The 14,942-nt window shown below is 33.8% G+C and overlaps 1 protein-coding gene across 1 annotated transcript; it reads left to right on the top strand.

Moving 5' to 3' along the window:
• Positions 1–13,831: 13,831 nt before the first annotated feature.
• LOC141691897 (uncharacterized) lies at positions 13,832–14,594 on the top strand. The gene is made up of 2 exons (XM_074496648.1): positions 13,832–14,479; positions 14,583–14,594. The coding sequence occupies exons 1-2, from the start codon at positions 13,832–13,834 to the stop codon at positions 14,592–14,594; spliced, it is 660 nt and encodes a 219-aa protein (XP_074352749.1).
• Positions 14,595–14,942: the final 348 nt, after the last annotated feature.

Genomic DNA, 14,942 nt, shown 5'->3' with positions numbered 1-14,942 from the left:
TTAGGATGATACTATTAATGTGTTCCAATTTCTAGATGTTAAGCTTTCCGCATTGAATTCAACATCTAATGTCATATTAGATGGGAATTGTGTATCTCAACATGAGAAATTTTAAATGGACTTTGATCCCACCCCTACAGCCGATTTGTACACAAGATCTCTTCTCAGCCCTTTTGTCAAATGATCAGCTAAATTATGTTGAGTTCTTATAAACTCCACTGATATAACACCATGCATGATAAGCTCTCAAATCATGTTGTGTCTAACACGTAAGTGTCTAGACTTGCCTTTGTACACTTCTCTATAAGCATTAGCCAAGGCAGACTCAATATCACATCTGATAGATATGGGAAATATCGGTTTAGGCCACAATGGAATTTCATAAATCAGATTTCTTAGCCATTCAGCTTCTTTACCAGCAGCTGATAATGCTACAAACTCAGATTTCATTGTTGAGTTAGTAATGCAACTCTGTTTTTTTTTATGCCCAAGAAATAGCACCTCCCCCAAGAAGGAATACCCAACCACTCGTGGAAGAATGTTCTTCTTTATTGATTTTAAATTTATCAAGAGTTTCATCCTTAGTATTCAATAAATAAACATAGCAATATCTAGATGCATCGTCAATAAATGTAATGACATATTTTTTATTTCCCAACGAAGGTGTAGCATGAAAATTACGTAAATCGCTATGTATCAGTTCCAACACTTCAGATATTCTGTTTACGTCTTTGAAAAGCTTTCTGGTTATCTTAGTTAATATACATGTTTTACATTTCTCATTGTTTATATCAATAGCCGGTATGAGACTCATTTTAGACATATCCTTTATTCTTTTATAATGTACATGTCCCAGTCTAGCATGCCACAATTTAGATTTATTCGAATTATTACTAGCACTATTAGAAGCCATACAAGCAGATTCACATCAAATAAGACATTAACATTCAACATAAACATGCCATTACATAAATAACCAAAGCCAACAAAAGTACCATGCTTTGACAAGATATACTTGTCACTTTCATACACTTGTTTGTAACCACAATAATTCAACACAACACCAGACAAGAGATTCTTTCGAATTCCAGGAACATACAACACATTATTTAATAATACATATTTTCCAGAAGTAAAAACAAGCTTTACATTTCCTAGTCCTTTTATTGGTTCAGTTGCAATATTTCCCATCTTTAACATAGATCCATCTTCGATTGGTTAAAAATCTTCAAACCAACGAAGATCTTTACACACATGACTTGTTGCTCAAGAATCAATCCACCATCCTGCACATAAAATGTCTCAGATATTAGTGACACATAATTCTGCCCAGAATTATAGGGCAGAATTATAATTTTGTACTAAAATCTGACCTTGTTGATTTTCTGGATCCTTAGATCCACTTGGACCAGCGATATGCTTGCCTTTACCAACCCGGCAATCCTTCTTGAAATGACCAGGTTTGCCACACTTCCAACATGCCAATTTTGGTTTCTTGTTGGAAGAGGTATTGTTATTTCCTTTAAACTTCCTCTTCTTACCATTGTCTTTGTTAGAATTCTTAGAAGATCCACCATCTTCAACCATATTTACAAAAGAGTTATCGACTTGATTCTTTCCCTTAGGATTATTCTCAATTTCTTGAGCCCTTAAAGCCTCTTCAATTCTGAAGTGACTTCCAAGTTCAACCAAAGTCATCTCTTCCTTATTATGTTTCAGGGTGTGTTTGAAATCTTTCCACGAGGGTGACAGTTTGTCTATAACACTAGAAACCGAAATGGATTCATCCATTTTCATGTCGTGTTGAACAAACTGTCCCAAAATCCTTAACAGTTCATTATACTGTTCCATGACTGGTCTAGTATCAACCATTTTATAGTTAATAAAATTACTAAACAGAAACTGTTTGTTAGAAGCATCTTCAGTCATGTACTTGGATTCAAGGGAATCCCACAATTCTTTTGCAGACTCAACATTTTGGTATATATCAAAAAGAGAATCAGACATACCGTTCAAGATGTGACCCCGACAGATGTAGTCATCATTCTCCCATTTGCAGCGTCTTCTAGTCTGTTCTACAGTTTCCTCCTCAATCATTTCCGGCATTGGAGTACTCAAAACATACACAACTTTTAATGTGGTTAACAAGAAATGCATCTTCTTTTGCCATCTTCTAAAGTCATGTCCCTCAAACTTGTCTAGTTTTGCAAACTTGCTAGTCATGTCTTTTACAGATTCGTTGTTCGCCATCTTCAGAAAACAAATTTGTTTCAATCTTTGTTGTAGAATTATTGAGGATAACTTGGATTATTTTGAACTCTTGACAAACAATTTCAGATTGAAACAATTTGGTGGTTATCCAAACTTTTTAACCGGATAAAATCAGAATATAAGAACAGAGAATGATGTATTTTGTGTGAATTCAACAACCAATCTTTTATTTTTTCTTCTATTAATGACCAAATTTGTTGCAAGTATTATATAGGTGTCCAAAAGACATGTCCTAAGACACGTCCATACATGTCCAAAAGACATGTCCTAAGACACATCCATACATGTCCAAAAGACATGTCCTAAGACACATCCTTTGAGGTATGCGGTTGTGTCTAAAATACATGTCTTTTCACATTAACACCAACCCCCGCCAATACCGAAAATCATAATAAACTCAAACAAGCATGCACTCCGCACTCTCCCGACTTATTTGATGAAATATTACAATCACATTGGTCAACTAGTTAATCTAATTACACTAAAATATCTAACAATTTTTGACCGATTTATCGGCGATCTTTGAAAAATCGACCAATTTCTATAACAGAGGATAGTAATAAACCTCTACAAGTTTGAAGATTAAAAAAAACTACAAATAATTCAAAAATAATTTAATCACATAAAACAAATATATCCACATTCCATAAAAAATTAAAATTATTCATAGGCATTGAAGCTTCTAGATCCGATGACGATGTTGAAAACTCAAATTAGCTGAGTATGATGGAGTATGTAGAAAAATTAGAAAACATGCTAATTAGTAAAAAAAAAGGAAAACAAGAAAGCATACTCAATGATTAAATACTGAAGTGTTCATTTTCACTTGCAGAAGTGTTAAAAACACTTGAACGGTTAAAAAAAACTTTCAGGAGGTCAACGGTTAATAGATTTGTCACAACATTTATTAGAGCAATACATTGAAGAACTCGTTAACGACTGTATAATCTATTATATATCTATTATATATATAATAAGGGTCATGTTTCCTGACAATCATGTGGCAGTGAACTGTTAACCAATGATCAAACGGTCAGAATTATAAAAAATATTTTCCCGGTCCGCACATATTTATCGCGGAACATGTCCCTTTCCGCGCTTATTTTCCGCGGAACATGAAATGACAAAAATGTCCTTAAAAGGACTCCACACTTATTTTGCGTGGAAGGCCTGGAGAACGAATAAATCCCAGTTTATCACGGGTGACAATTATACATACAAATACATACAAACGACGATTTAAGGGCGGTTCAATGCGATTACATACTATGTTGCTGCATAAGGTCTTGTTCTGGCTTCCTTATCTATTCAATGTTCTTGTATATAATCGGGTATTTAGGGTTCCAAATTGACCCGATTTGGTTTCGAAATCGACCCAATTTATGTTTGTACGATCTTGTATAATCGGGTTTTTAGGGTTCGAAGTTGATTGTGATGTTGTGGACTGTGATGTTGTATATAATCGGATTTTATATGATCTTGTATAAGTGATTCGTTTATAGTAATTTGATATGATGTTGTGGAATGTGATTTAGATAATTGTGGACTGTGATTATAGTAATTCATACAAACGTTTGTAATTGTGTACTGTGATTATACGGTGAATTTATGGAAATTTGTGTATATTCTGATGGGTTAGTGATTACTGATGGATTATGATGGGTTAGTATTTAGATAGAGTAATGTGTATTAAATTGTTATGCAGCAACCTTTATGAAAATTGACTTGACTTGACAATAAGATGATGAATGTCTTATTGGTAATGTGTACTAAATTGTTAGTTAATTGGACGAACGTGTGATGTATTATATGGTTGGACATATGTTGTTACAATGTTGCAATGTATGACATCTTATCCATAATTACAACAAGAAAAAAGCAAGAAATTGAGCTTATCAAATGTAATTAGTGAGTAAGGATGAATAAAATCAAGAATTCCCTCAAATTTCCTCTCCAATTTGACAAATGTTGCACAAAAAGGAAAGTATGATCATTTTAGGGTTATAAACTGCAAGTCAGTCATTCCGCTATTATTATCCGCAGAAGGGAAAGACCTTTCGCGGAAAATAAGCACGGAAAGGCAGAGTTCCACGGAAAAAAAAGCGCGGACCGGGTGAATATTGTGTGTTGGTTAACAGTCCCCTGACACATGATTGTCAGGGAACATGACCCATATAATAATGCAACGTCAAGTTTTTGGGGAAACATTTTATTCATAATTACTATTTTGCCCCTGTATTTTATTAGATATTAAAAATTGTTATTTTGGATGGGAAACAATTATTCATAATTACTATTTTGCCCCTGTATTTTATTAAATATTAAAAATTATTGTTTTGGATGGGAATCGAACCCATGTACACTGTTTGTAAATTTACCATATCAACCACTTGAGTTAGAGACACATTTGTTTAAGTCTTAGTAACATCAAGTGTTGAGATAGAGATTACTTGTTTAGACGAAGTGTGTCTTAATCTATATTTAATTTGATATTTATTTTAATATATCTATAAAGTATAATGATTTGAGACTTGATTAAATAACTCATTTTTATATACTAACTTTATACTTGGGCAAAACAACAAGAGTAGATATTTTTTAATTGTACAACTTTTTATTAATAGTTAAATTTAGAGTTCACATACAACTTTAATAAAAAAAACGTTTTAAACCCAAATTTCATGTGTAACATAGCCAACTTTATCTAATCAACGAACCGAAGCATGATCTTCTAATCATAGTAATTAAAAATATATATTTTTCTCGTAACCATTGAACCATGTTAGCCTCTTTATAATAATTTTATAAAAGAATAATGTAGGATATTCATAAGTATAAAATATACAGTATCGATAGACGAAGATTCGATAAATAAATAAACTCATCAAATAAATGAATAATCTCGATAAAAAAAATTACATTCCCGAATGTATTCATTCATCGAGATTTTACTGTACATGTTTGTGACTGTTCTAGGGATGAGCAAAACCGAGCCAAAATTCAAAATCGAAACCAAAACGAACAAAACCAGACCATTAAAAACGAAAAAGGCCCCAAATGTCACTATTTGGGGTAAAATGACCCTCAATGTCACTTTCTAAATAATTGGCCCCAAATGTCACTTCAAAGCGGAGTTTTTGTTGAAGTTTTTGTTCTTAATGAAAAATGGAGTTGCGTGTTACGTTTTCATTTTTTTATTTTTTTAAAAACTGAAAACGCAACTTCAATTTATGTTTATGGGGGCAAAACGCAATCTTAGGATGAGTTTTTCATATTAACTCATTTTGGATTTGCGTTTTTTTTTGCATCCTGAGAAAAACTCGGTTAGAAACTGCGTTTTTACAAGAAACTAAGTTTGAAAACCCGTTTTTATATCCATAAACTAAAAATGAGACATCGTTTTTGACCAAAACAATTTCTAAAATTGCGTTTTCATCCAAAACATAGTTTGAAACCACGTTTTTAAACAAAAACACAAAATAAAACTGCGTTTTTCTTTTATTTAAAAAAGAAATTGTTATAGAAAAACTCAATACAAAACTGCGTTTTTCGTTTATTTTGAAAAACTTTAACCGAAACCCCGTTTTGAAGTGACATTTGGGGCCAACAATGTAAAAAGTGACATTGAGGGTTATTTGACTCAAGAAATTGACATTTGAGGCCAACACCCATAAAAACCGAACCAATTAATAACCAAACCGAATAAAAATTAAAATGATAATATGGTTGTCGTTTGATTTTAATAATTTTTAAACCGAATACAAACCGAACCGAACCGAACCAAACCAAACCTTTCACAAATTTTCAACACATCTGTAATTCACCAGTCATTTGATTACCCTCCCTTTTCATTACTTTAGTAATTTAGTTGATTACTTTTTTACCATTAAAACTGAACTCTAATTTATATATATTTTACAACACAATCAAATAGTCAGGTTTATCCCAACATGAGCAAAATGTGAAGGGAGTAGGCCGATACAAAATAACTCGGTACTTTTTTTAGTCATCTATGGAAGGAGATCGTAAAAAATAAATTTGAGACAAAAAGATTTAAAGAATAAGATTATTATCTTTACCAAAATATATGTATATCCATTCACGATCTTATAATAAGAGTAGAGGATCATTCCATATGAATCGATAATTAGTTAAAAATTATGAACATAAAATCATATTTATGAATAGATAATTTAGAATCAATCTAAGCACATAATATGTGATGTCGAGTATGCCCATGAATTGCATGGGGGAAGTAGTTACCATCGCTAATATTTGAACATGGCGAGAAGATAAAAAAAAAACTCTTAAAACAACGCACATAACGACCGTCGCCCATTTTACGATAATTTTAAAATTTTCATTACCGTTAAAAACTAAAAACGTCTCGGTATGAGATATTTAGCTATCATCATTAATAATAATCTTGCTCCAATTCAATGATTTGGATCAATTCTTATTGTATAGTTAATTCAAATCATTTATTTTAAAAAACAAAATGTTTGGTAAAAAAATTAAAATATTGTTTTCCTTTATACTACAATCACTCTGAATATTACACGTTCTTACATTTTTTTTATAAATATACCCATATTCATCAGCTACAAATATTTGTAACATATATATAATAAATATCAAAATACTTAAAATTTAATATATAAGAACTGTGTTAGAAAAAAATGGATTTTTAGATCATAATTTTATTATGTTCTTGATGATAATCCTAATATCTAATGATTGGAAGTTGTTCCATGATATGTGAACTTAAACTTTCATGTATGGTTTTAAGATTTTTTCTTAATGAAATCCATAGAGAATTAGAGTTAAACTTAGTGGCTTGAAAGAGGTTGAAAAGAAAAAGAATGTGTTTTGTCCCACATTGAAAATAAATAAAGGGGGTATTAGCTTTATATAGTATCATACACATGGGTAGTGTACAACTACTAAGGTGTGTGATGGTGCATTGTGTTCTTGTATGCTTCACGCGTGCTCCGCCGCCCCGCCACGCCACGCACCGGACCGGACCGAACCGGGTCGGGTCGAAGGGTGATTTGGGCGAATGTCTCGGCGTCTCGCGTACGCGAGGCGACCTGGGCGAGGATTTTTATTTATTTGTGTGATTTAATATTTTAATTAATATTTATTTATTAGTTTGGGATGGGTTATAACTGTTAGGCTGGGTTCAGTTTCTAAATTTGGGCTAAGTCACTTTGTAAGTGGGCTTAGTCATAGTCATTGAACTTGGACATTTGACAAATAACTCTGTAACTGATATATATTCAAATTAAAATTAAATCTGAAATAATGTGAGGAATAATGAATAAGTTGTTACAATTTATTTTAAATTCAAATTACTAGTTTTGATTTATGTATTAATTGTATAGTTTAATTCTAATAATAAATGGGGTGGCAGTTTCACTTAGTCTCTACTATAAATAGAGGACTAAGGTTCTGTGTTTTTTACACCAAATCCTACATTCTTCTTCTCCTCTCTATACTCTCTGCTCTCCCATATTCAGATAGCGGTTTTCCGGCGAAGTGAGGTTCCGGTCGAAGTTGAGCTTTCGAGGTGCTGTCAACTCAAATCTCGGAGCTGTTTTATCCTGGAAGAGGTGTTGCATAGCATCCAAAGCAGCCAGGTGGGGGCAACTATCTCTTCAAGAGCAGTCAGGGCTTCGAGTAAGACCTGGCGACTCAGCTGTGTTCTTTCTTAGTGGTTTTGTATCTGCTAGCTACCATCTTTACCGGTCACTTTTTCAATATGTTAAAGCTATGGTTACGGGTACAATTTATGTTCTCTCCTCTGTATTTCAGTTACTGATTTGTTTATTGTTTACCTGCATGCTTTGTTTCGTTAACCTTTATCTTGGCCTTGCCTTGCTAAATTCAATATATAATTGCATCTATGTTGCTGTAATAGTTAGTATTATTTCCAACATTCTTGAAGAGATAGTTCATTATATATTATTTAGCGTAATAATGGTTAGCGAACCTGAGGTTCCCGTGGGTGGTGGTGGTAGTTCTGGTGGTGCAACTGTTGGGGCTATAGATTGGATCACTTATAGTTTCCCACAAGCTATTGAATTAACCGGTTTACTGGAGAAATTCAACGGTGGCATCGGCTTTTCTCGCTGGCAGAAAAGGATGAAATTGTGGTTGACTATAAAGGATTTGTGGTCGGTTGTGGAATATGAGAAATCGGTGGTAGATCAAGAGAAGGCTGAAACGGTTAAGGCTTTTGCGAAGTGGGCTGAGAAGGATGGGGTGGCTAGGGCGGCCATTTTGGCTGCTCTTTCAAACACTTTGTTTGATGTCTATTCTTCTGATGCCTACTCCGCAAAACTCTTATGGGAGAAGCTGGACCAAACACATAATATTGACTCAAAAGGTCTTGAAAAGTATTCTGTGGCAAGGTTCCTTGAGTTTAAACTGGTGGACAATAAGTCCATGACTGAGCAAGTGCATGAGTTCGAGATGATAGTGCATGCTTTGAAGGAGTCTGGAATGGATCTCCCTGAGAAGTTCAAGGTTATGCGCGTGATTGAGAAGATCCCGAAGTCTTGGGAAGATTTCTCTCTCTCCCTGAAAAGACAGAAAGGAGAGATCACCTGGACCAGCCTTATGCTAGACATCTCGGTCCAAGAACAACACAAGTCCAAACAGGGACATGTGATGCCAACTGAGCACGGTACCTCGAAGGTAAACATAGCAACTGTAGGACAGAAAAGGAAGGCTGTTGCTAAGAAATTGAAAAGTAATAAACCTAAGAGTGATAAGGACAAGGACAAGAAACCCAAGGCAAACAAACCATGCTGGTCTTGTGGGCAGGTTGGGCACTGGAGTAAGGACTGCCCTACGAAGAAAACCGAGGTGGTAGCGCAAGTGAACGTTGTGCTTGGAACTGCAAGTGGGCCCATAGTGAACATGGTCGTTGGTGAGGATACGGCTTCTGAAACCAACGATGACCGGTATGTATCCTATAACCCTTTAATATTTTCTACCTATCTGTCAAATGAATGGTTGAGAGATACTGGAGCTAATGTGCATATTTGTGCTGATATTAGTTTATTTGTATCTTATCAACAGAGTCATAGCTTGACTGTGAAGATGGGGAATGCTAGTGCCGCTCAAGTACTTGGAATAGGAAACGTGGATCTGAAGTTCCCTTCAGGACGTATACTATATCTGACTAGAGTGCATCATGTTTCCGACATGCGTAGAAACATAATGAGTGGAAGCTGTCTAGTTTCTAGTGGTTTTGAAATTTCTTTCAAGTGTAATAAAGTAGTTCTTCTTCATACTGGTACATTTTTTGGCAAGAGTTACTTGTCAAATAGTTTATTTGTCATTAATGTTGAACCCGTTTTGGGGAGTTTGAATAATGGTATTATTCCTTCTTTTAACTGTATTGAATCCTCAGATATATGGCATGCTAGACTAGGTCACTTAGATATTGGTGCTCTTAAGAATATGATGAACTTAGAGTTGATTCCAAAATATACCATAAAAAAGAATTATAAGTGTCAAGTATGTGTGTCTGCTAAACAAATAAGGAAACCTTTTCATAACATTGTTAGGAATTCAGACTTGTTAGATTTAGTACACACTGATATTTGTGAATTTGGTGGTGTGTTGACCAAGGACCAGTTTAGATACTTCATTACTTTTATAGATGATAGTAGTATATATTGTTATGTTTATTTACTTAGACATAAGGATGAAGCACTTAGTAATTTCATTATATATAAAACTGAAGTAGAATAGCAAACTAGTAAGTTACTTAAACGATTGAGATCTGATAGAGGTGGTAAGTATACGAGTAACGCTTTTAATGAATTTTGTGCAAACAATGGTAAAGTTCATGAAGTTACTCCACCATACACACCTGAGTCTAATGGGGTTGTTGAGCGAAAGAACATAACATTTAAAGATATGATTAATAGCATGCTAATTAACTCTGGGTTGCCTAAATACATGTGGGGAGAGGCTCTAAATACGGTTTGCCATATTTTGAATAGAGTCCTTCTGAAACACATGGATAAGACACCCTTGGAGTTATGGAAAGGCAGGATGACTAGTCTTGAGTATCTTCGTGTGTGGGGGTGCCTTTCTAAGGTACTTGTTCCTGAACACAAAAGAAAGAAACTAGGTCTGAAAACTGTTGACTGTATCTTTCTGGGCTATCTTGAAACCACTACATCTATGAGATTTTTAGTATTAAAATCTGACATAGATGACATAGTGGCAAATACGATAGTTGAATTTTGAGATGCTACATTTTTTGAGGATGTCTACCCTATGAAGACTGGAATACCTGAAATAACTTCTGAGGAAGATCCTATTCACACATCGAGTTCTACTCCTGATCATGTGGAAAAGATGACAAATATGGGGACAGAACCTAGTAGTAGCTTTATTCCTAAGGAAGTAGAGGTACCAAGGAGAAGTAAGTGTGCAAAGGTAGTTAAGGACTTTGGAGGTGATTTTATCACTTACAATGTCGAGGACGAACCTTTAACTTTCCGACAAGCTATGGATTCTTCGGAGTCTAGGCATTGGAAGGGCGCTGTGAAGAGTGAAATTGACTCTATTATTTCTAATGAAATATGGGAGTTGGTTGATCTCCCTTCTGGGCGTTCTACTATTGGGTGCAAATGGGTCTTTAAGAGGAAGTTGAACCCTGACGGCTCAATAGATAAGTACAAAGCTAGACTGGTAGCTAAGGGTTTAAAGCAGAGGGAAGGAATTGATTACTTTGATTGTAAAAACCAGTTTTTTTTATTAAATATATATGTTTATGTAAGTCTAGTGATTTAATAATACAAGTACTAGAAATGATATTTATTTTTTTAAAAAAAGTGTATATAATTTGAAACGTTTAGTTGTTTTCTTTACTTGGTCAAAACCTGTTACTAATAGATAAGATATGAGTTAAACTTTAAAAATACAGATATGAGGTAGTTTTGAAAATAGTGGAGGGTGATACTGATAACTACGCGTTAACTTAGGAGTTAAGTACGTTATATTTGTAAATAAATAGATGTAATTTAGTTCATTTGTTTCTTGCACAGCTCTCTTCTTTCTCAGGTACTTTTCTTTTCTCTCGATTTTCTTTTGAACGTGTGTGTTTTAGGTTACTCATTGTTGTACTGTATTTATTTATGTAATGGTCAAGTTATTTTTAAATACTTAATATATGTGCTTGTTGATTTATATATTTTATTATACATTGATATTTTGTTAAATACTTAATGCTCTGTTTAAAAGTAGTGTTTAAAAGTAGTCTTTAATTTTAAAGAGAATGATTTGTGAAAAGAAATATTATGTACATGTGATATTTCTGGTTAATTCCTTTTATATGATTTTGTTAAATTATGTTGTTAACGTGATAAATGTGAAAAATAGTTAATTATGTGTATTATTTTTATAAAAGATTGTTAATATATAACTATTTATTTATTTTATGATATATTATTATTAGTGTTTTTATTATTATGTTAATGACATATGTGATGATTTTATCCTCTTTTATAAGTCTCTGTTTTTGTTAGTTTTATTTTTATAGATTGATCAATCATTTAATCATTCCAGAAATTTTTAATTATATGTACATACATGTTTATTTATTTAATTTTTATTTTTACTTATGTGTGTTTTTAGAAAATGGTATTAATTGACTTGTATAATTTTTAAAAAACTCATTTAGTAAATTCTTGTTAGTATAATATTTCATTATATTTAGTTTTTTTATATATTATCTTGTTGCCTGGTTTTGTATTGCAACACATGTTATTTTACAATGTTGGTTGATTTTGTATTGCAGCTCTCTGTATATGTTATTTTTATTGCCTGGTTTTTGTTTTAGAGTCCTTATTTTGTGTATATATAATTTTATATATATTATCTTTTGCCTGGTTTTTGTTTTAGAGTTCTTTTTTGTGTATATAATTTTATATATTATCTTTTGCCTGGTTTGTGTATTTGAGTGTATGAGGATAATTAATTATGTTTGTTTTTAATAATAACTACATAGGTTGGATTTCTCTGCGTGAAGTGATAAATTGTTAAAGTGGTTGTCAGTGTCAAGGTAAGTTAACTATTCACACTTTTATTTTTATTTTGAAATCTGTTAAATAGTTTTGCACTGCTTTTATTTTAACAACTATGGATCAAGTAATTGTTTTAGACATAAGAATTCCCAGTGAGTTCTGACCTATGAAACATTTAGTAATTGCATATAGTTCCGGAACTAGATTTTGATACCTTACTAGGGCGTGCTTTGCACATTTTATGATACCTTAGTCAGGGGCGCATTATTGACAGTTGTGAACCTATAATACTGTGTCACCAGGTATTTGTGACCTTAGCAAGTTGTGGAATTTATTTATGTTATATGTAAACTTTGGATTTTGAGCAATGATTTTGGCTTTATAAAAATTATGAACTCCTTGGTCTACTAGTGTCGAATTGTTTTCTTGCTGGGCTGTTTGGCTCATGACTTACAATTTTTCAGGTGCTAAACTTCTGGGATGGACAAGGAAATGCATTTGGCTTGAGCTTATTGTAATAATATTTTAGTGATAGTGTCTTATCTTAGAGCTGCGTCTCTCTGTATTTGTCTTTATTTCAGCTATATGATACTATTTCTGAGTTGGATTTCGGAATCTTGTTTGCTTATGTGAGACTTGTTTTAAGTATGAATAAAGTTTGATATATAAGTATAGTTGTTGTATAAAAAGTTGGGGTATTACAGTTGGTATTTAGAGCCTAGGTTAACTTCCTGTAGACTGCCTTTAAGGCGTGACATGTGAGTTGAGAGTTTTAAAATATTAATATTTTTTTGTGGCACTTGTAGATGGCAGATAATGATAATATATGGGGTTTTGAAGATGAGATATTTGATGAGGATGATCCGGAAGAGGAGTTCATGGAGGATGAAGATGAACAAGAGCAGGAAGTAACGGTCCCTACTACTATGGATGTGGGGGATTCGGCACCAGTTCCTGATTATGATGATTGTGACTCCGTTACTGGACCGGTAGTACCGCGAGGAGGAATTCTTGGGGAGTTGACAGAAATGGATAGTGATACTATTGTTTGGCTGGAGGAGCAGATTGATGAGTTGACTATTGAAAGTGGAAATTTGAAGATAGAAAGAGATGTTTTAGCGGAGGAATTGAAGGATGAAAGGAATAAGTCAAGAATTGCACAATAGACCTATAAAAAGAAATTGGATGAGATTGTCCAATTCGCTAACTTTTATGATCCAAAAACTTTAGAAAAATGGTGTACTGAAACAGGAGTTAGGGAGATTAATAACTTCATATCGGACATACGACTCCAAATGGAAATCACGAATCGACAAATTGAGCGCTTATTTAAGAAAGATTGAGCTTATCATTAGATTGTAGTTCATTTCATATATGCATTTGTTTTGATTGCTTGTATTATTTTAAGAGATTATAAATAAAGTTTCGAGCATTGATTTTACTTTATCATAAATATTTTGTATATTGTTATTAATATCGGGATTGAGTTTTAAATGAATTATGTAGGAACCATGCCTCGTCAGAATACTAACAACGTGATGATTCAATTGGCTGAAACATTGGCAACGTTGGTGGGGAACCAGCAAGGTGGACCTAGGAGCTTGATATCCGAATTTAAGAAGTTAAGTCCACCCATTTTTGAAGGATCTACAAATCCTTCAGAAGTGGATAAGTGGCTACAAGAGATTGAGAAGATTTTTGAGTTACTAGGAAGTACGGACGAGCAGAAGGTTAATTTGGCAAGCTACCAACTCCAAGGAAGTGCTTACGACTGGTGGCTAATGGAGAAAAGACGCGTAGAAAATAATGAAGAAGAGGCTTCCGGAGCATACACTTGGGAAACTTTTAAGGAGTCATTTAAGGACAAGTATTTTCCCAGGACGGTACGAGCTAAGTTGGAGCGCGATTTTATAAGGTTGGAACAAGGAGAAAAGCAAACTGTCTCGGAGTATGAGGCTGAATTCGCCCGTTTGGCTAAGTATGTGCCAACTTTGGTGGCAGACGAGATTAGTAGGGCACGTAGATTTGAGGAAGGATTACGTAATGAGATTAAGAGGCATGTGGCTGCTTTTGAGCTAAACAACTACAAGATGGTGTTGAACAAGGCTTTAGTAGTCGAGAGGGGGCTAGTGGGAGACGAAGGAAAGAAAGACTCTGAGGCTAAGAAGAGATGTGAGCCTACAGGTGGATTTAACGAGAATGATCCCCCGAGAAAGTTCAATAATCGAGGAAATGGTGGAAATTTTTCTCGAAACGTTTCAGGGAACAAGGTGACATGTTCAAGGTGCGGCAAAAATCACTTGGATAAAGACTGTCGTTGGAACACAGGAGCTTGTTTTAGTTGTGGAGAGAAGGGACATAAGATTTCTGAATGTCCAAAGCGTGATCCAAATCGTAACAAAGACAATACAAATAAGGCCACTTTGGCATCTCTTATTGGACCAAATTACGGACGGGTGTATCAGCATACACCTAAGCAAGATTGAGGTACACGATCAATTTCTTTCAATGATTATGTGTTACACTTTGATTTATGTTTTGTTAAAATTTGGGGACAAATTTTTTTTAAGGAGGGTAGAATGTAAAAACCAGTTTTTTTTATTAAATATATATGTTTATGTA

The sequence above is a fragment of the Apium graveolens genome, chromosome 10 (assembly GCF_009905375.1).
Source record: "Apium graveolens cultivar Ventura chromosome 10, ASM990537v1, whole genome shotgun sequence".
Classification (NCBI taxonomy): Eukaryota; Viridiplantae; Streptophyta; class Magnoliopsida; order Apiales; family Apiaceae; genus Apium; species Apium graveolens.
Note: the sequence above shows the minus strand (reverse complement) of the source record. Positions and strands in the feature narration are given on the sequence as shown.